Source organism: Drosophila subobscura, chromosome J, assembly GCF_008121235.1.
Source record: "Drosophila subobscura isolate 14011-0131.10 chromosome J, UCBerk_Dsub_1.0, whole genome shotgun sequence".
Lineage (NCBI taxonomy): Eukaryota > Metazoa > Arthropoda > Insecta > Diptera > Drosophilidae > Drosophila > Drosophila subobscura.
In genome coordinates, this window is record NC_048532.1 from 6581131 (window position 1) to 6600760 (window position 19630).

At 44.6% G+C, this 19630-nt stretch overlaps 3 protein-coding genes across 3 annotated transcripts; 1 reads left to right on the top strand and 2 right to left on the bottom strand.

Moving 5' to 3' along the window:
- Positions 1 to 19: 19 nt before the first annotated feature.
- LOC117893112 (odorant receptor 67b) lies at positions 20 to 1761 on the bottom strand. The gene is made up of 9 exons (XM_034799549.1): positions 1625 to 1761; positions 1466 to 1565; positions 1267 to 1405; positions 1018 to 1209; positions 853 to 957; positions 625 to 793; positions 464 to 569; positions 143 to 400; positions 20 to 76 (listed from the first exon to the last, which is right to left on the bottom strand). Exons 1-9 carry the CDS (start codon positions 1759 to 1761, stop codon positions 20 to 22), a joined length of 1263 nt encoding a protein of 420 aa, XP_034655440.1.
- Positions 1762 to 11385: 9624 nt separating this feature from the next.
- Positions 11386 to 13813, bottom strand: LOC117893111. The gene is made up of 3 exons (XM_034799547.1): positions 13406 to 13813; positions 13163 to 13344; positions 11386 to 12727 (listed from the first exon to the last, which is right to left on the bottom strand). Exons 1-3 carry the CDS (start codon positions 13644 to 13646, stop codon positions 11558 to 11560), a joined length of 1593 nt encoding a protein of 530 aa, XP_034655438.1. The 5' UTR covers positions 13647 to 13813; the 3' UTR covers positions 11386 to 11557.
- A 602-nt stretch (positions 13814 to 14415) lies between these two features.
- On the top strand, positions 14416 to 19539 carry LOC117893343 (ATP-binding cassette sub-family A member 3). The gene has a single exon (XM_034799933.1). The coding sequence runs from the start codon at positions 14416 to 14418 to the stop codon at positions 19537 to 19539; it is 5124 nt and encodes a 1707-aa protein (XP_034655824.1).
- The last annotated feature ends 91 nt before the right edge of the window (positions 19540 to 19630 follow it).

Here is a 19630-nt window from a genome sequence, read left to right on the forward strand (position 1 = left end):
AACCAAAACCGAACTTTACTCATTTGTTGTTCATATTGCGCAATAGCAAGAAGAAATTTCCACTCAAACGAAAGACCTGCCAGGCAGAGGGGAAATTCAATCAATTTCTATATAAATCATTTATAAATTCTGAAGCCTTTACCTGCACCAAAAACTTGTGGGAGAGATTGGTAAAGCCGCCAACACTCAGCACAAATGTTCGCCTGGTGAACAGTAGCATCATTTTAATGAGAAATTTAAAGTCCCGCGACTCATTATACCAGTTGCAGTTGTACCAGTCATCAAAGAGCAACTCGCTCTGTGTCTCCACCTTCTGTGCACTCACATTGTAGAGGCTGATCTCCAGAGTAATCGTTACAAAGTACACCATAATCATGCCCATCCAGACCCAACCAACTTCCTAAATTAAAATTAAACATGCAACATTAATTGGTGGAGTAAACTTAACTTTCGAGGAACCCACCAACACGGTGCTAATCTTGTAGAGCAACATGCAAATGAGCACACTGCTGACCGAACACTGCACGAGGATTATGTACTTGAAGAGATTTTCTATCTGGTTGTGATGACTGCAAAGGAATTAGAATTAGCTAAGACATTCTCTGTCATGAAAGGGACACTTACTTTGCAATCCTAGCAAAGAGTCGTACACAACATTGCAAATACTTAACCCGCAGGTGCTTGGGCACCAGGCTATTCGACGTGGAATTCTGCACCAAATATCGTAGCACCTTTATCAGACCCGACTCGTATCTGGTGAGCACCACAAAGAGGCTATTGAAGCCAAAGACAGCTGACAGGGGGACAACCAGTTAGTGTTCGATTTGGCAGCACAGTTTTTAGTTTACCCACCAAAAAAGCACCAATAAGGGCCACTCTGCAGCAGAAAGAAACGTATCACATAGGAGGGAAATTCGTACTTGCCAAGCTGCACAAAGGGTACAACGGCTGGGTAAGCTATAAAGAAAAGTGGATTAAAGCCGGGAGAACTGAGGCAAGGCTCTGTCTGCCACTTACTCAGCGTCATTTCACATGTATCCCGTACAATGTAACAATCAAAAATGTACTGAAAATACGGACGGAGTGTATAGTAGAGCACTGGCATGGTGACAATCTTGAAGAAGAACATGACCTGTCGATCAATGATCAGCCAATTGTCCAGCAAAATTGTGCTCAATGAGGCAAGAAGTTCCTTCTTTCGAGGCAAATCTAAGGAAATATTTATCAGAACTATTTTGTTTGTCTGTTTGTGCTGCATTTTCATACCCAAATCGAAGAGACCCAAGGATCTGAGCACCTGTCCCGTCTCCGTGGAGTGCACCAATTGCACAGAGGCCTCCAACATGTTTTGAAAGTGCAACATTTTGACCACACCCACGCTAAGTTGAAAGGTGAGTAGCACAGCCTTGAAGAAAATCAAAATAAATCATATCCAGTCAAGAGGTAGACCGCACAAGACACAAACCTCAACGTAGGTCTCAAAGGACACCTGGTAATTGGCCATAATAAACGCCACCAGACTATAGATGATGCTCAAATTCACCAGCAAGACCACAATGCGCACACTAGATCAAGGAAAATGCGAGTAAAATCATCAGAAAATTCGAATTTATCCAAAACTCACAGTTGGCAGTGCGTGGAGCTACGCTTTCGCGGTGATATATTGATGCCCAGAGCATAGGCGCTGAATTCCACCCAGTACAGGCCCCGCTTGGGCAGTTTGTCCATGCGATCCAGCTCCCGATCCAGTAGGTCCTGCATTTCTAAGGATAATTCCCAAACTGATTGGGCCCAATGGGTTGCGTTTAACTTTTATGGCATTCGCAGTCTTTCGGCTCTCAATTAGTGTGGCCCCCGAAATTATATGGCTAGACGAGGGACAATTTGCTATGTGTTTTGTTATGGTCATTGTGCACAAATAATTATGGAAATTGGATGGGCGTGGCCTGAGAGCCATTAAAAATTTAAAACTCATCGAAGGTGCATAGAAGGACGTACACAACGCCGAAAAACCAAAAAACCAAAAAGTCAAGCTTCTATGAGTGGAAAACTCCCTACAGTCTGTGTGTAGAGCAGCCCAGTAAAACTATTTCCAAGTAAAGATCGAAGATAGATTTATGAGTATAGAAAACAATTTGATTGGTCGCTTATTATATACCCTTTTATTTATTATCGCTAAGAAAAGATGTTGCAGGTAACTTTTAGATTCGTTTCCAGCCAAACTTTTCAAGTACAACACGGCAAAGAGCACAGGAAATGGTCAATAATCCAAATTAAAAGAAAAAGATCACGTATCAACCCAGCCAAGTACCCTGTAAGCCTGTGGTCAGTTCCCTATAAAAATGAAACATTAAAGACGTAAACATGATTGTTCCATCCATTGCCAGCGGAGATAAATAAATATTCAAGAGATAGTAATTTTATAATATGGCACTTAATGACGATCGACAGTTTTTATGCCCATGATTCTGATATTTACTAAAATATTATTGGCTGCGGCCAAAATTAATATATGTATTACTATGTAGCACTATTATTTTCTCCACACTACATCTCAGATATACAGACGCTTAGCGTGGCGTGTCATGAATCCCTTTCTAGAACCTTAAAACATACGATACTAATTTTTACGATATTCTCGACTCAGCCTTAATGTCAGCAACCATTTTTGAATACTCGCAAAATCCTTTTTCCGAACCATATTTAATTAATTTGCAACATTTTTGCATTTATATAATTCGCAACATTCTTGGCAACATTTTTGCGTTTGCTAAATGCGCAACATTGTGCTTTATCCTCGCCACATCCAACTTTATAAATTTGTAAAACACATTTATAGGGAGTAAAATTATGTACTTACGATACATCTTTCTCTCGAGTCTTATACGGCCGTGATGTGGCGTGGTATATAGTCGATTTAGAACATACGATATGATGCGATACGATACGTTTTCCTCGCGTTGGCGTGTGTTTTATCCAACCGGTTTACACGCACACAAGTGTGAGTCAAATGGAGATGCCATACGTGGCAAAAATTTTGATTTGCCGCGCACATTTATTTGAAATTGAGACGGGCATAACGCATATAAAAGCTGAAATTAATGAGGAAAATAATAGGAATTAGTATTTAAATTTATATTAAAAAAAAAATAAATTTATATTTTATTGATATACAAAAAAGTGTAAGTATATAAATAAAATAAAGCATTTTATAATTTTACAATTAAATGTTTTGCTTTTGTAGAAATCCAAACGCAGCTCCTAGGAGTATTAAGCGATGCCCTACACATACATATGTACATACATATGTACATATGTACAAATGGATGTACATACATACATATGTATGTATATAATTCTGTAAAATAATTCACAATAATTTCGGGCAGGCATAATAAATGTAATTAAAATTCCATTTGTTCAGCAAATTAATTAACAATATTAATAAACTAAATATAATATTCCCACCTAAGCATGAAGCCAACCTGAACGTTGTTTATGTTGCTAGATACCACTTGTTATCATAGATGTCTCAATTTTCTTAAAATGATTGTAACCAATTTTGAATAGGAAACGCCGCGAACTACAAAATAATTGTCTTGTCAACTTATAGATTTGGCATTGTTTGGCCATCACCCAATAGCTATCATCAATCAAGCCAACGAAATCGCAGACGCACGTAGCTGGCCCAGTCCCAGACAGCGCCACACACTCTTACTTATACACATGCCACATGCCACTTATGGGTGACACAACACCAACATCATCATCAGCGTGACGGAAAAGTTCTTGGCTTGACTTGGCTGAACTTACTTTTGGCCCGACGAAAAGTAACAAAAATAAACCCTCGATCAACTCCAGAGACATGACCAATAAAAAAGGGTTAGACGGACGGTGAAAGTGGGCTTAGGAGGAAAGTCCTTCGGGACGCAAAAGTGTGGCTAAGCTTTTGGCAATAATAAACTAATTAAAATGCAAGACCGACACACAGTTTTTTCTGTGCAACAGAAATGTGTCAATGCATTTAATTATACGAAAATGTCAACAATTATGTGCCAGTTTAAATAAATAAATAAATTTATATAGCAACAGAATTAATTTATTTTGGTTTCGCTCGTTGAGTGCTCACTGTATTTGTGCGTATATCTATTGGCATATTGGAAAATTGCCATGTCGAGAGACCCTTTTTGCTCGGATTTTCTTTCGTTTTTTGCCAAAACATTTCCTTTTGCTCTTTTTTGTTTAGTTGGGAGCTTTCTTGAGCCGCTTCTTGCCTGGACTTTAGGGTCCTGGTCAACGGCCATTTTTACATACATGTAGGCACAAATACATATGTAAATATGTATACATATTTATGTATATATAAACACTTATATTCGCACGTGACCATAAGTGCGTCTCTCGCTGGGCGCATGGACAATTTTGTGTATTTTGGTCATGTAACAGTGGAAATTGTTTGCATATTGTTTTGGCCATGGCCGGCAGGCCCATTGTGATTTGCCATCTCTCTTGCACAGAATGTGGCCAAAAAGGGAACGTGTGCCAGATTGAATGAAGCAAATGAAGCGATCGTGATGATGACGAAGATGGCAGCAGCAGCAGCAAACTTTCGCCTTTCCTGTTGCCCTTTTGTTGAACAAATTAAAATAAAATACGATATATGAGTATGATGAGAAGGCGGTGGGCTCAGTAACACTAACACTAACAGGAGGCGTGAAACGGGCAATGCAAATGGACAAGCGGCAGAGAGCAGGTCACGCACGTGCGCCTGTGGCTATGCAACGCTGTGCCCCAGAACTGCTGGCAATGCTGGCTCTCTGCCGTACACTCAAATTAATGGCTGGCAGTGCCATAAGTTATGTAGCTGCATATTGAGGGAGCAAGCACGCCTTGGCTTGGCTCTGATTCTGATTCTGCTCTGTGGCATTTACACCAATTATCACAACATACACACACACAAGCAGTGTGGCACATGCACATGCTGTGGGCTGTGGGTGGGTGGAGGCTGGCCAACAAGTTATATCATAGCTGAATGGAGAATATATGGCACGGCTAATGGTCAATTTTCACACGCCTGCTTAAGCAAATGTCGAGGCTGCTCTCTCTGCCACACAATACACACTCGGACTCGCACTCGCACTCGTATGTGCTGCATAAACAAACAACTAACTAGATAGATAGACATATGGATAGATAGTTAGATGCGACAGACACATGGATAGATAGTGCCATGGGGGCCTCAGACCCGGCTACACATTTACATTAAGTGCGACCATAAATCAGTTTCATTCAATTCACTTAAGGACATTTTAGGTGCTAATTTCGAGATGCCCCACTGGGCTTCATTCGTTCCGTCTGTGTGTTTGTGCTCTGTGCTGTGGGTTCTCGGGCATTCCTGCCACATCCGTATGTGCCCCACACAACAAGTCAATGGGCATGGCAGAAGTCAATGACAAGATGGTCAAATAAATATTGTTCGGTCATAATGAATGGTGTCTGATGGAAAGCCTAGCAGGGCGCCCTAGAAATACATCTGTTCCTTCCCATTTTGCCTTCCGCTGATTGCACTCAAATTGACTCTTGAACACATATTTGCATTTGATTATTTGTTGCCTTCGATTTCCATGCAAAATTAGTGCCCGAAAATAGCTTTTACTGCCTCTCTCCCTCTTTACTTACTCTCTCTTTCTGTGTGTTGCTGGCACATTTGATTTGATGACAGGCCCACAAACGGCTAAAGGTGCCACGGAAATGTGTGATATTTTTTCAAGTGTAGCACGTTTGACTCTCGTTTGCTCTGTTGAAGCTGCTGATGATATGCAAATGTCTTCATTTCATTGCCAGACAGACAGCCAAATCCATCGACTGCCAACGTATTCAATGGTTGCCCCGCCGTGTGGCTGCCGCAACTTCCGGCTCTCGTGTTTGCGGTCGCCTAAAGCGCGAGTTGTAAGCTGCTCGAGTTCGAGTGTGTGTTGGAAAACAACCAAAGTGTTGGAGGATGCAGCAAAAAAAAAAGAGACAGGCAGACTTTTGGCGGGAGAAAGTTGCACTTGCGTCAAACTTTTATCACCCTTTCCTTTTTTAAGTTGTTGTTGCAAATAAATTAAGTGCAGGCAGAGCTTTCGCTTATTTTGTAAACAGAGCGGAAAACGCGCCAAAAGGGGAAAGCGGAAAGGAAACCGAGACATCCCCCACACGGGAAAACTCGTCCCGTTTCCGCTGTCAGTTAAGTCAAATAATGGTGTGAAGACACGAAGCAGGGTGCAGGTTGCAGCTAGCATCTAGCCGGTTGCACGTTGCAGCAGTTGTCAATGGCCGTTTGGCAGACATTATCAGAACTTCCTTAAACCTCAACCGCATTTCAACGGAAGCCAATTGTTTCCATGGGGGATAGGGTAATGCACAATGAATGAAAAACCGCCGCCTTCAAAGGCGGTTCAAAGGCGCTGGGCTGATTGAACTCCATTCGACCGCAAGAACAAGTGGGCCAGAAAGAGCGCCGGAGAGCGCCCCGCGAGAATGCTGAAAAATCAGCCATAAATAATGCACAAGTCAATCATGCAAAATATACAAATATATGCCGCAGTTAATTAGCGCTCACTGATTTTTAATGGCGTTAATTGCACGGCATAAATGATACTCAGCAGCACGGACAGTAAAGCTGTGAAAAAAAACAAAATAATGCCGAAGCAAGACCCATTTTTCGCTGTGTTAATAATCTGCAAAAAAATAAAAAAGAGAATTTAATTAGCAACAGTTGCACGCACGCACAACAACAACAACAACTCCACAGTAAAGGCTTAAACTTGCTCATTAAATCGGAAAATATTTATGCATTTCTCCAGCTCAAAGCTGCATGCGAATTTTTGGAATATTTATTTCTGTGTGCAAGACTCTGTGCAGGATTATTGGTAGAATTTGTCTGATTATTGGTAGCATTTTTGCAGTGCAATATTTTCATTCCTAGAAGGTTTTCCCAGCTACAACAAATGCTGTACAGTCCACAGTCCAAGCACAAACTTGCTCATTAAATGGCTAAAAATGTATCCATTCTTCTTGCTGCATTAAACTTCAGCTCAAACCTGCATGCGATTTTTGGAATATTGTTTTTGTGTACAGGATTATTGGTATAATTTTTTAAAGGCATTATTTTCATTCCTATAAGGTTCTCCCACCCTTACTTGGCCTCCTTTGTGGCCTTAAACATTTTGTTTAATTGTTATAAGAGTTTCAACGAGTGTTTTTATGTAGTCTCCTTCTTGCTGTCACGCTTTCTCGATTTATTTCTCCACAGTTACACTCTCAGCACAGTTAGCTGTTGAGTAAAATGCTGAAACGCATGCAGCTATCATAACTTGAATTCAACTGGCTACACGCTGCCTGCCTGCACTCCTCCCCTTGTTCACTGACAGGACAAACTTTTCCAGGAGGAAGCGACAGTTGATTTAACACGAACACATACACACACACTCACTGAGTCACAGACGCGTGCACCTGTCGTCAAAACTTGCATAAGTCATGAAAGCCCTGGACTGCCAGGGAGTGCAGTGGGAACGGGGAACAGGGCGAGCAAAGCAAAGACTTCATTTGCCACTGCCATTGGGTGCAACCGGCTCGGCTTCGTTGGCATTAAAAATGTCAGCTCGGGTGGAGCTTGTGGAACAGAGAATGCCAGATCTGAATCCCAAATCCAAATCCGTATCTGAGTCACAGTCAGCGCCAGACCTCGAACCAGCAATTTATGTGAGCTAATTAAATTTAATGCGCTTTGTGTGCCTTCATGCTGGGCCAGGCCCAGTCCATCCTGGAGCCTGGAGGCTGCAACTGCCTGCCTGCCTGCCTGCCCAAAGTTCTCTTTAATTTTTGATCAACTTTTGCAGGGGGTTCAGTTCTGGCTGAGCCTTTCAATTTAAGCTGAAAGTTGTGTGTCTTTCTGTCGAAAAATCTGCCGGAAAGGCAGAAACTTTATAGGCTTGTTAGGGAGCCCCAAGAAAGTTTTCTGTGCGGAGCTCAAAGAACTCCAGTCAGTCCCAGCCAGTCAGTCCCAGTTCCAGCAACAAATGAAATGAAAACGTGTCAATTTACTTTCCGACAAGTAAGAAACAAAAATAACAACAGCACGGAAACAGCGCTGAAACAACGCTGAAATCCAACGCAGACACTGGCAATTTTCATTTAATAATATGTCAGCGATGCCTCGTGTCAGTTGTTCCTTTTAATTTCCACCAATTAGTTTATCAACTTTATGATTTCACGAAAGAACAACTGATGAGTCAAAGTTTGGCTTCAGCTTCGGCTTCTGCCTGGCCAATTGATTGAATGTCTTGGGAGCAATGACAATGCCTCGGACTTTGTGTGTGTTTATGATCGCAGCAACCCTTTGCGGGTTTCAGTCATTCTCTTTTCTTTTGATGGTTTACGGGCTTATTTATTATTTCACTTTTATACGTTTATGTGTATTGGGCAAGAGAAACATTTGCTTTTTGTGGTCCTTGACTTGGCGGCCAGTTTGGATTTGGGTTTGTCGGTGGTTTCCCATCCTCCCATCCTCCTGGGCTACTCGTTTTTATGGCTATTTGAAGCCATTTTATTGTCACACCGCAGCGTGGCGGCGCTGGGCCACTTTAGAGTTGTCTTTGGGCATCATAAATTGTGCCACGTCGGCCATTTTGTGGCAAGCTGAGACATTAATTTGATGCTGCAGCCCGCTTCCGTTACGGCGAGCTGCCATTTCCGGGCACTCCATTTCCAGTGGACCCAAGCGAGAGTGAGAGGAACATAATTTATTTACCATTATGGAAACTTCATTCGGTTGTTGATTGGAAACTTGTATAGAAGTAATCCCAGCCATCCCCCCATCCATCCTCATGCGTTTTCAATTTCGTGTGGGGGTGGTGACGCCACAACAATAATTCCAAGTGCAGCTGAAGTTATGCCAGACGGACGGCAAGGCCAGAAGCAGCTCCTTCTGGGCTCCATCTCCTTCTGCTTCTGCTCTGTGTGTGTTTGAAGGACGCAGCAAAGTGCCAAACGCAAATGTCGCCAATATCCCAATGGCTGGCAAATCGATGAAAATTTATAGAAAATTGCGCACAAATAAAATTTTACGTTTGTTTGCTTTTATTTTTTTTTCATTTACGACTGGGAGGCATGCCCCGTGCCATCTCCCTTCCACACATCGTCTGATGTTTCTGTTTCTTTTCTTCTCTGATGCCTTTCTTAACCTGTTTTTCTTGGCTTGGCTTGTGAGCATTTCTGTTTCTTCACTTTTGCTCGTCAACGTGCTGTTGCAGCAAAGCGATTTGCATTGCTCCCACCCCCGCCTCCTAGGGTCTCCTCACAGCAGGGGGCATCGCATTGCTGTTAATGGTTACGATTGTCGTTTTCAATTTCAGTTAATTGAAACTGCTGGCAAGGGGTAACAGCACCATGACACAGTGCACCATTTCCCCATTGAGGGACCTTTCCTCTTACACTTTTCACATGTGCAGTTTGTGGCTGAAATGTTGGCGCCTTTGGGTGTTGCGTCGTGACTCTCTTTCAAATGTTCTGCTCTCAAAGCAAAGTCAAAGTAATGCAATGTTTTGGCTGCTCCTTTGAGCTTTAGTTTTTTCATTTTGTTTGCACTGGAACTGCGGCAACTTTAAGGGATAAGCAGGGATTGTGCTGGAGTCGTGTGGCGTGTGTGTCTGAAAGTCCAGCCAAGCTGGGACTATTACAAGTATAATTCACTAAGGACTAGCCGCTGGTCTGGTTTTTACATGAATCGTAGAGGCAGTAAGCCAAGTCCTAGCCATTTTTAAACGAATCTTCATTGGAACTAAATATGATCTTCTTCGACTGATAAATGTACCGCAAAGTCTCCTCTTTTTACTGACTTAAAAACACAAACCGAGTAGCCAGAAATTATTTACCATCTTTATAAGGTTTTGTTTTCATAATTAGCGAAAACCTAAACTTTTCAATGGCTGCCATGGACACAGAAGCCGCTGGGAAATGCTCGGGCTGAAAGGTGTACCCTACCGCTTTTGCTTTTGCTGTTATTATTTTTTCGCTGTTTTTGCTGCATAAACAAAGCAAATTATTGTGCTCTTTGCCCCGCTAATTAACTCAATTAAAAATTAAATAACTTTAAACTCGATTCACGCCGCTTCATTTCGCCAAAGAGGAGAGCCCAAAGGGGGTCAATATGCCGCAGCGGCTGCTGCTGCTCTGTTGTTGTCGCTGTGGCGGCGCCTCCACTCGTGGACCGCATGTTATTGAGTGGCCCGGACGGTGTTGGCTAATTGTGCCACAGATACAATTGGGTGGCAAAGCAACCGCAGCAAACAAGAGACAGCAAGCACACAGCGCAGACAGCGAGACAGACAGCCGCTCGGCCGGAGCTCGGGCAGCACTTTTGGGATCAAAGCGCGCTCTGGCTGTGGCTGGTCTAAGCCAAAAATGTGGAATATCGAAAATTGCATATCAATAAGTTTCTGGTCTGTGGCATAAAGCAGAGCGAATTTTCCACATCATTAAGTGGGCCAGCTGGGGGGAGAGTTTGGGTTGGTACTGACTGTTTTTTGCACTCGTTTCTGTTTACGGGCAGCTAGTCATATTCAACACACACACCATATTAAACAGCTCTCTAGCTCTCTCCTTTACTCTTTCTAGAATTTTTATCTATTTTTTTTATCTCCCCAAGCGAGTGTTTGAAATCCTTTTCAAAATGCGCTGCGTTAAAGAGTAAATTGTCGGTTAAAATGCTGTGAAATTTTATGAATGGGCGAAAAGCTTTTACTCATTGTTAACATTTTCGCAATAACGGGGTAATTTTTGAATGCTTTCAGTCAAAGCTCTGGAAAATGAATAGTGGTAACAGTTGCACAGAAATTATGGCAGAAAAGCTTAGGTAAAGCTTTCAGTTTTGGTTCGAACCAGTGGCAACCACCTGTGGGAGCGGCAGGCAAAATAAGTGAGGCATTTAGGAAGATTTTTAAAATAACAAATAAATTAACTATAACTTGAAAAACTAATTAATAAAGTAAAGACAGTTATTTGCCAGACCAAAAGAAGGCCAAATAAATGTTTCACCTAATTAAAACGTTTAAAAATAAGTGAATATGATTAATATTAAAAAATGGGTTTTGCATGCTAAAATAAATAAAATGAAATAAAATAAGCAACACATAAATTTATTACGAATTAAAAAGATCAATTCCAGCGAAACACACCCCTGCAAGCAGTAGATTCCGTGCGAAGAGGTTGGTTAAGCAGCACACTGCTTGCGGCAAGCAGTTCAAATTCAAATTCAAAGCAAACAAAAGCTGCCGAAAAGCTCGCTCACTGCACAGCAAGAGCTGTGGTCTGGGCTGTAGCCATTAAAACAACTACATAGAATAAATGCTATATCTGTTAATGCAACTTAAGAGATACAAAAGGGGAGAGATACAGAGATGCACACGCACACATGGACAGACACAGGTACAAAAATTAAATAACAGAGAATCACTTAAAAATACGAAGATTAAGGATAGGAATACGGCTACACGAATACAGATTTAGTTTAAGTTTAAGGAACTTTCTTGAACTTGAGCAGACACTCGTAGAGCGTCAAGTGCCGCGTCTCCGGCATCAGCATGTACACGAGCAGTCCAAAGAAGAAGCTGAGAGCGCCGATGGTAAAAAACAGAATGGAATCCGTCAGGCAATGGTTGAAAGCGGCCAGGAGCAGGCCCAACTGCAGCAGCTGCTCACAGACCAGAATGCCGGCCAGGCAGCGTGCCTTGTGGGCAATGCTGAACGCCTCCGCCGTGTAGATGAGAGCCGGCACCGCCACACCGCCCGAGACAATCAGCTCGAAGAGCAGCATCAGCAGGGCAATGGCCTGCAGATTGATATCAAAGAAGGTCTTCTTCACGGACTCCAAATGCTCAAAGACGCCGCCCACCATGACAATGATGATGCCAGCTATGAAGAGGGAGAGGGAACACAGCTTGCGACGTCCCTGAGTGTCCACGAGGAAGGCACCACCCAAGCTGCCCACCAGCCCAGCGAATGCCAGCCAATACAGGCAGTTCATGTCGCACTCCAGGCCATGCCAGCTGACGACGAGGAAGGCGCGGTTGAAGGACAGCGACAGGGCCAGGGTGGCAAAGCAGCGCAGCAGCAGCACCTTCAGCAGTGGCAGCACGCGACGCGCCAGGCGATGCCAGCCAGGGATCTCCTCCGGCTCCTCCACAAACTGCTCCCAGTCGCGGGCATTGTGCAGCTGGCGGCAATCCTCGCGCAGGCGCACCAGCTCCGTGGCCGACTGCCCATTCAGCTGCTTGAGCGTGTCGCCCACGGCCATGTCCCGTTCCTGGTGCAGCAGCAGCAGCGGCGACTCCAGTCGATGGGCCAGTGCCAGTATAACAGCCGCCAGTCCCAGCGCTCCCAGCAGTATGCCGTGCAGCTGATCAATGTGCATGGCATAGCCACGCTGCACCGGCTCCAGATTGTACCAGACGCGCGTGTAGAAGACTTGGATGCAGACCCCTAGCCAGAGGAAAATGCGCTCGCAGCTGAGCAGCATGCCGCGTATGGACTTGTGGGCCACCTCCGAGCCGGTGACCAGCGCCTGTATCTGTGTCAGCCCATAGGCGGCGCCCACACTCACACTGCTGTAGCAGGCGGCACCAAAGTGCTGAGGCAGCGCCAGATTCAGAACGCCGGCCATGAGCAACAGAAAGCCACTGGATGTCTGGGGGTAACAAAGGAAGATTTGGGGAGATATTAATTCAGAGTTTATCCTTTATCCTTCTGCGTTTTCCAAACTCACAAAGGTCTGTGGGTCTAGCTGTTGCAAAATTTTAGACATTTTTAGGCATTCCAATGGGTGTTCAAGTTTTTCCAAATTTTCCAAGCCTCTTCTTAAATTATTTTCGTTAATTTTCCTTTGGGCAAACCACAAAAATTAATCAATCACACCTCGCATTGAGACTTTCGCCACTTAATGGCCAATGCAGGTTGAACGCGATCACTTTATCAGTTTATTGGATTGATAAGCCGCCTCTAATGGCCCGAGTGCTAATGGCAAAGTAGTATCAGTGTGCGAGATACAGATACAACAGCAGACCAGAGAAAATAGAGCTGGGAGGCAGATAGTATTCGCATTCGCATTCGCATTCGTACTCACATAGGCAACATTTTTGGTGACACGCTGCACAAAGAAGGCGGCCAACAGGGCGCCCAAAGCGGCGCCAATGAACCAGCTCATCATCAGATTCTGTGTGTTGTTGTTGTTCATAAACTTGCCAGCGGGCGTGTCAAAGATGGACCATGCCAGCCGCATGCCAGAGCCCACAAAAACAATCGAAGCTGTCGAGATATATGCACAGATATTAAATGGAATTTAGTGATCTTCAATCTTGACATTTACCCGCAGCCATGGACTGAAACTGTAGGCGATAGCGCCACATGAGGCGCAGCCAGGACAGTTTGCCCTCCTCCTCGATGGTCGGCAGCATTGGCATTTTGGCGGATGTGCCTCCGGGCTGTGCACTCACTACGTAACACAATTCACAAATTTCGTTGGCGGGGGGTTCCGCAATTGTTATTTGTACGTTATTGAGTGGCGGTTGCTGTGTCTGCGATTGATTTGTTATTTGTTTACTTGGCATTCTTTTTCATTGGAAATCGCCGCTACGCTCCACGCTCTATTGTTGTCTTCACCAATTTGTCATTTTGATTGTTTTTTATATTTATTTTGTCGTTTGCACTTTTCTGTCGATCACTTGGGAACACGGGCACGTCGGTCTGCGGTTTCTTTCGCTCTGGCCGGACAACTTGACCGACTGCTCCGACGCGCCTCGATAAATGGCAGAGCATCGAGCGAGCACTTACTGAGCAGAGAGCACCCCGTTCAGCTGATAAGATAAGGCGCGCTTCAAGCATAGAAAACTTTTCTGTCAGCCAGCCAGCCAGCGCGCTCTTATCAGCTTGATTACTGGATATAAATAAATTAATTAAATTTGAATATGTATATGGTATGTACAATGTACACACTACTGTGAGTATTTTTTTTGTATTCATAAAAGCATTGACAAATTTATTGACTGCGCGATACGAGAGAAAGGTCTAGGTGCTGCGAGGTGTGAGCAAAACAGTTCAATGGGGAACTAGTTTGCAGGGCATAAAGCATGTGGCAGATGTGGCATTAAACGAGTAAAATATTTGCAGATTTTATAACAATGGAAAAGCATTGATTGTCAGCGAAGTTCTCCCTAATAAAAATGGTTTGATAATGCGATTTTAATGAGAGAATCTTTTTGTTTTCGGACACGCGCCGCGTATCAATAAAGTTCTAGACAAAATCTACACATAAATATATATTTTCTTTGATATTTATGCCACTGATATATCAGTGTTTCGATTTCCAAACTAATCTAAATGAGCGAACCTGGTGGTTCGTCGCAACCCTATGAGCCAATTGGCGATTGGCAGAAGCTGAAGCTGCTCCTGTGGAAGAACTGGACGCTGCAATGGAACCAGAAAATTCAACTAATATTTGCCCTGATTCTACCAGTGATATTTCTGCTACTCATTGTCGTGCTGCGTGTGCTGGTGGAGCCGGAATCGATGCCTGTAATCAGGTACCCGCCCGTGTCCATATCGGATATGAATTTATTTCACAAATCAGTGATACACGGAAATCTAATTATGCACGATAATGGATCGTTGAATATACCCAAAAATATACTCTGCTACACGCCGGATAGCACGGCTAATCGTGCAATTATCGTTGCTGCCACCATGCGGCTGAGACTTTTGAGTTGGCGATCCTATGACACTGCCTCCCACATGGAATATGATCTAGTGACGCACAACTACCTGGCGGGCGTGGAGTTCGAAGCGACAAGTGCGGAAGTGAACGAGCGGGGATTTCCATCTACATTCAATTACAGACTTCGATTTCCCAGCGAACTGCGCACCATGTACGGGCCATTTGTGGAAACTTGGCGGACGAATAATCTCTTTCCCATCTACGATATGAGTGGGCCACGCAACAGTAATGCCAGCGATGGCGGTGTGCCTGTTGGCTACATCAGGGAAGGCTTTCTGCCACTGCAACATGCTCTGACAATGTCCTGGCTGCAGCTCAGCACGGGCCGCAAAGAGGAGGAGCTCCCAAAGATACATCTCCAAAGGTTTCCCTATAGATCGTACATTCATGATCCGCTGCTGAGTGGACTGCAGCAGCTGTTGTCCTTTATTATTCTTCTCAGCTTCATTTATCCGTGTTCCTTTGTAGCCAAGCAAGTGACCAACGAGAAGGAGCTGCAGCTGAAGGATATCATGAAACTGATGGGCATCCACAACTGGATCCATTGGCTGGCGTGGTTCATCAAGAGTTACATTATGCTAATGATTGTGGTGCTCCTGCTGATGGGCCTACTCCTGGGCAAGTATTACAAATCTGTTGCCATCCTAACGTACTCCCACTGGGTGCCCCTGCTGGTATTTCTGCACACATATGTTTTTGCCAGCATTTGCTTTTGTTTCATGATTGCCGTGTTCGTTTCCAAGGCGAGTACTTCGGCGGCTGCCACCAGCATCTTGTGGTTCATCACCTACATCCCATATTCCTTTTCGTATTACTACTATGATCGCTTGAACCTGGCCACAAAACTTGTCCTGTGTCTGCTGATGTCAAATACGGCGTTGGGCTTTGGTTTTCATGTGATTATGGCCTGGGAGGGCGCAGGCGAGGGCGCTCGCTGGAATAACATGTTCCAGCCGGTGTCCTTGGATGACAGCTTATCGCTGATTTATGTGATTTTGATGCTCACAATTGGCGGGATAATCTATCTGATAATATGTCTATATGCGGAACAAATATTTGCTGGAGACTCGGCATTGACCCGACGCTGGTATTATCCTTGTCGGCGTAAGTTTTGGACGCAGCTGCTAAGTCCTTCTGCCAATGCAAATCTCCTGCCACTTAATGCAAATAATGCCAGTAAAAATAATCCAAATATTGGCATTGAGTTGTGCAATCTGCACAAAAACTACGGTACCCATAAAGCTGTCAATGGATTGAGCTTGAAAATGTATCGCAACGAGATCACAGTTTTACTTGGCCAGAATGGTGCGGGAAAAACAACAACAATTCACATGCTAACGGGCATAATTCAGCCATCGGATGGCACGGCATTAATCAACGGATTTGACATACGCAACCAACTGGAAGCGGCGCGCAGATCCTTGGGCATTTGCCCCCAACAAAATATTCTCTTCAGCCACATGACGGTGCGGGATCATATTCGATTTTTTAGTCAACTGAAAGGAGTGCGCGGTGCGGCTGCCATTAGCTTGGAAGTCAGTAAATACATGAGATTAATGGAGCTGGAGGACAAGTCACGCATTGCTGCTGCTAAACTCTCTGGTGGCATGAAGCGGAAACTGTCGCTGTGCTGCGCGCTCTGTGGAAACACCAGCATTGTGCTGTGCGACGAGGCCAGCGCTGGTGTCGATGCAGCCGGACGTCGCAGTCTCTGGGAGCTGCTGCAAGCGGAGAAGATCGGGAGGACTGTTCTGCTTACCACACACTACATGGACGAAGCGGATGTCCTGGGCGATCGCATTGCCATTTTGTGTGATGGCAAACTAAAGTGTTATGGCACTTCGTTTAATCTCAAGAAACGTTTCGGCATTGGCTATCGACTGATTTGTGTGAAGCAACAGAATTGCAATGTGCAGGAGGTGACACAGCTGCTAAATAAACATTTGCCAGCCATACAGCTGGATAGTGAATTCGGCAGTGAAATTGCCTATCTGCTGCCCAACAAATACTCCAAGAAATATCCCGACTTATTGAATGCCCTCGAGCAGCAGTCGAATCAGCTGAAATTGGATGGTTATGGCGTGAGTGTCACGACTTTGGAGGATGTTTTTCTGCAGGTTAGCCACGTAGCGCCGGATAACTCTTCCACTCAGCCACAAGAGGGGCAGGGCTTTAATGATTTATTTTCCGATATGGAAATGAAGGAGAAACGTTGGCACACGCGCTGTTGCATGCGCTGGCAGGCTCTATTCTTGAAGAAAGCTCACATCACTCGCCGCAACTTTTGGATATTGTTGATGCAACTCTTTCTGCCCATTTTAATTATGTCTTTAACAATCCTCAACTCAAAGGGTGGTCGCATCTACTACGCGCTCCCTGCCCTGAAGATTTCACTGCATCAATATCCCAAGGGTTATGTGATATTTCACGCTGAAAATTCAAGTCAACAAATGCCAGCTTTGGGTTCCAGCTATGCCCAGCACCTGCGCAGCCATGGCTTGGGCTTTAAGCTGATGAACACGAGCGAGTCCCCTGTGGAAAATTACATTTTGGGCATTGATAAAGATCAGCATCGACGCATTGACTTTCAGTACTTGGCAGGGTTGACCATTGGCACGGATAAACTCACAGTTTGGTTGAATAACAAGCCACTGCATACGGCTCCTTTGACACTCAACTTACTGCACAATGCGCTGGCTGTGGAAATGCTGGGCAAGCAGGCCAAAACGGGTGTAACCAATGCCCCACTGCCGTACAACAATCAAACTCTGACTTTGCGTCTGAACAAGGGACAGCGCTTGGGTGCGGAAATTGCCATAAATCTGAGCCTCTGCATGAGCATCGTGACGGCTCTTTATGTCATTCCAATCATTAAGGAGCGCGAGACGCGTGCGAAGTTAATGCAGTTCCTGACCGGCGTCGATGTGTTTGCTTATTGGATCAGCCAGTTGCTGTGGGATTATGCCATATTCTCGCTGTCTGCCCTGATGGCCATACTCACAATTGCCGCCTTCCAGGAGCCTGGCTACTCAACGCTCTCCGACCTGGGTCTATACTTTGCTATTTTGTTATTATTTGGCTTGGCTGCACTGCCCCTCAGCTATGCCATTTCCAGTTGCTTCTCGGATGGTGCCACGGGCTTTACGCGCACTGTCATTGCCACCACGTTGACGGGCACGGCGTTGTTCATGCTAGTATTGGCGCTGTCCTTTGAAGCCTTCCAACTGAAGCACATTGCAGTGCAGCTGGCCTGGTACTTTCGCGTGTTCCCCCATTATTGTTTAGCGAGTGCCATTCATCATATTCACATTGGATTCAACATTCGTCGTGGCTGCAGCTTTGCGGGTGTGCGAAAAATGTCAAAAAAGATTCGCTGTCGCAGCATTCCCGTGTGCTGCAACATTCCCGGATACTTTGATTGGCGGCATCCCGGTGTGCTGCCAGAGATCATCTACCTCTGCTCGTTGTCCGTGTTTTTGCTCTCATTACTCATGATTTGTGATGCCAAAATATGCGCCTGTGAGGCTGTGTGCTGCAATCCCTATAAACTATTGTGTTCGCTGGGCAAACGTCGCAGATCGAAGGGTCAGTCCACGTTCGACAACGATGATGTCAAGCGGGAGAATTTCCTCATTAAAAATCTGACAAACACACAGCGGAAAAAGATACCCCTGCTGGTGGATGGCATTAGCAAGCGTTATGGCAGGTATTTTGTGGTCAAAAATCTCTCATTTCATGTGACCCAAGCCGAGTGTTTTGGTCTGCTGGGCATCAATGGCGCCGGCAAGACCACAACCTTCAGAATGCTCACCGGCGATGCGCGCTTCACTGCGGGATTTGCTTATGTAGAAGGCAGAAACTTGTGCCATAAAATGCGTAAAGTGTACGAAAAAATTGGCTATTGTCCGCAATTTGATGCGCTGTTCGATGATCTAACTGGTCGCCAGACACTGCGCATTTATTGCCTCTTGCAGGGCGTGCAACGGCGGCATGTGCCTCAGATCTGTGAAGCACTATCCGTATATTTCGGCTTCCACGAGCACATTGATAAATTAACCAAACATTATAGCGGTGGCAATAAGCGAAAGCTGAGTGCTGCCATCTCAATTATTGGTAACCCTTCGATCCTTTATTTGGATGAACCAACGAGTGGCATGGACCCTGCAGCCAGGCGGCAGATTTGGCGAAGAATCGCACACATAAGGGCATCGGGCAAGTCGATTGTGTTGACCTCCCACAGCATGGATGAGTGCGAGACGCTGTGCACCCGCTTGGCCATTATGGTGGATGGACAATTCAAGTGCATAGGATCTGTGCAGAATCTCAAAAATCGATACTCAAAGGGGCTCATATTGAAGCTAAAAGTGAAGCATTCCCGCAGAAGTGTGCAGCGAGCAGTAGAAAGTTCTTCCAGTTCCGAAATGTCAGTGGAGGAGCAGGAAAAAATTAATAAAAATGAACTAAATAATGGCAATGATTTAGCCAATCGAATTCTAAAACTAAACTCGTTTATTGCCAAAGAAATACCCGATGCAGTGCTCAAGGAAACCTGCAACGGCATGCTCACGTACTACATTCCCTTGAAGCAATTAATGTGGTCAAAACTATTTCGTTTAATAGAAAATAATCGAGACAAATTAGACATCGAAGATTATTTAATAATACAGACAAGATTGGAGGAAATATTCTTGGATTTTGCCTTAAAACGAGCTCAGTCGGAGGAGAACTAAAAGGTGAGTTGGAAATGGTAAAAGAAATTATAAAATCTAACCCAAATCTTCCTCAGTCGAAGTTCAGCAGTGACTGACTCTTTTTTTAAAT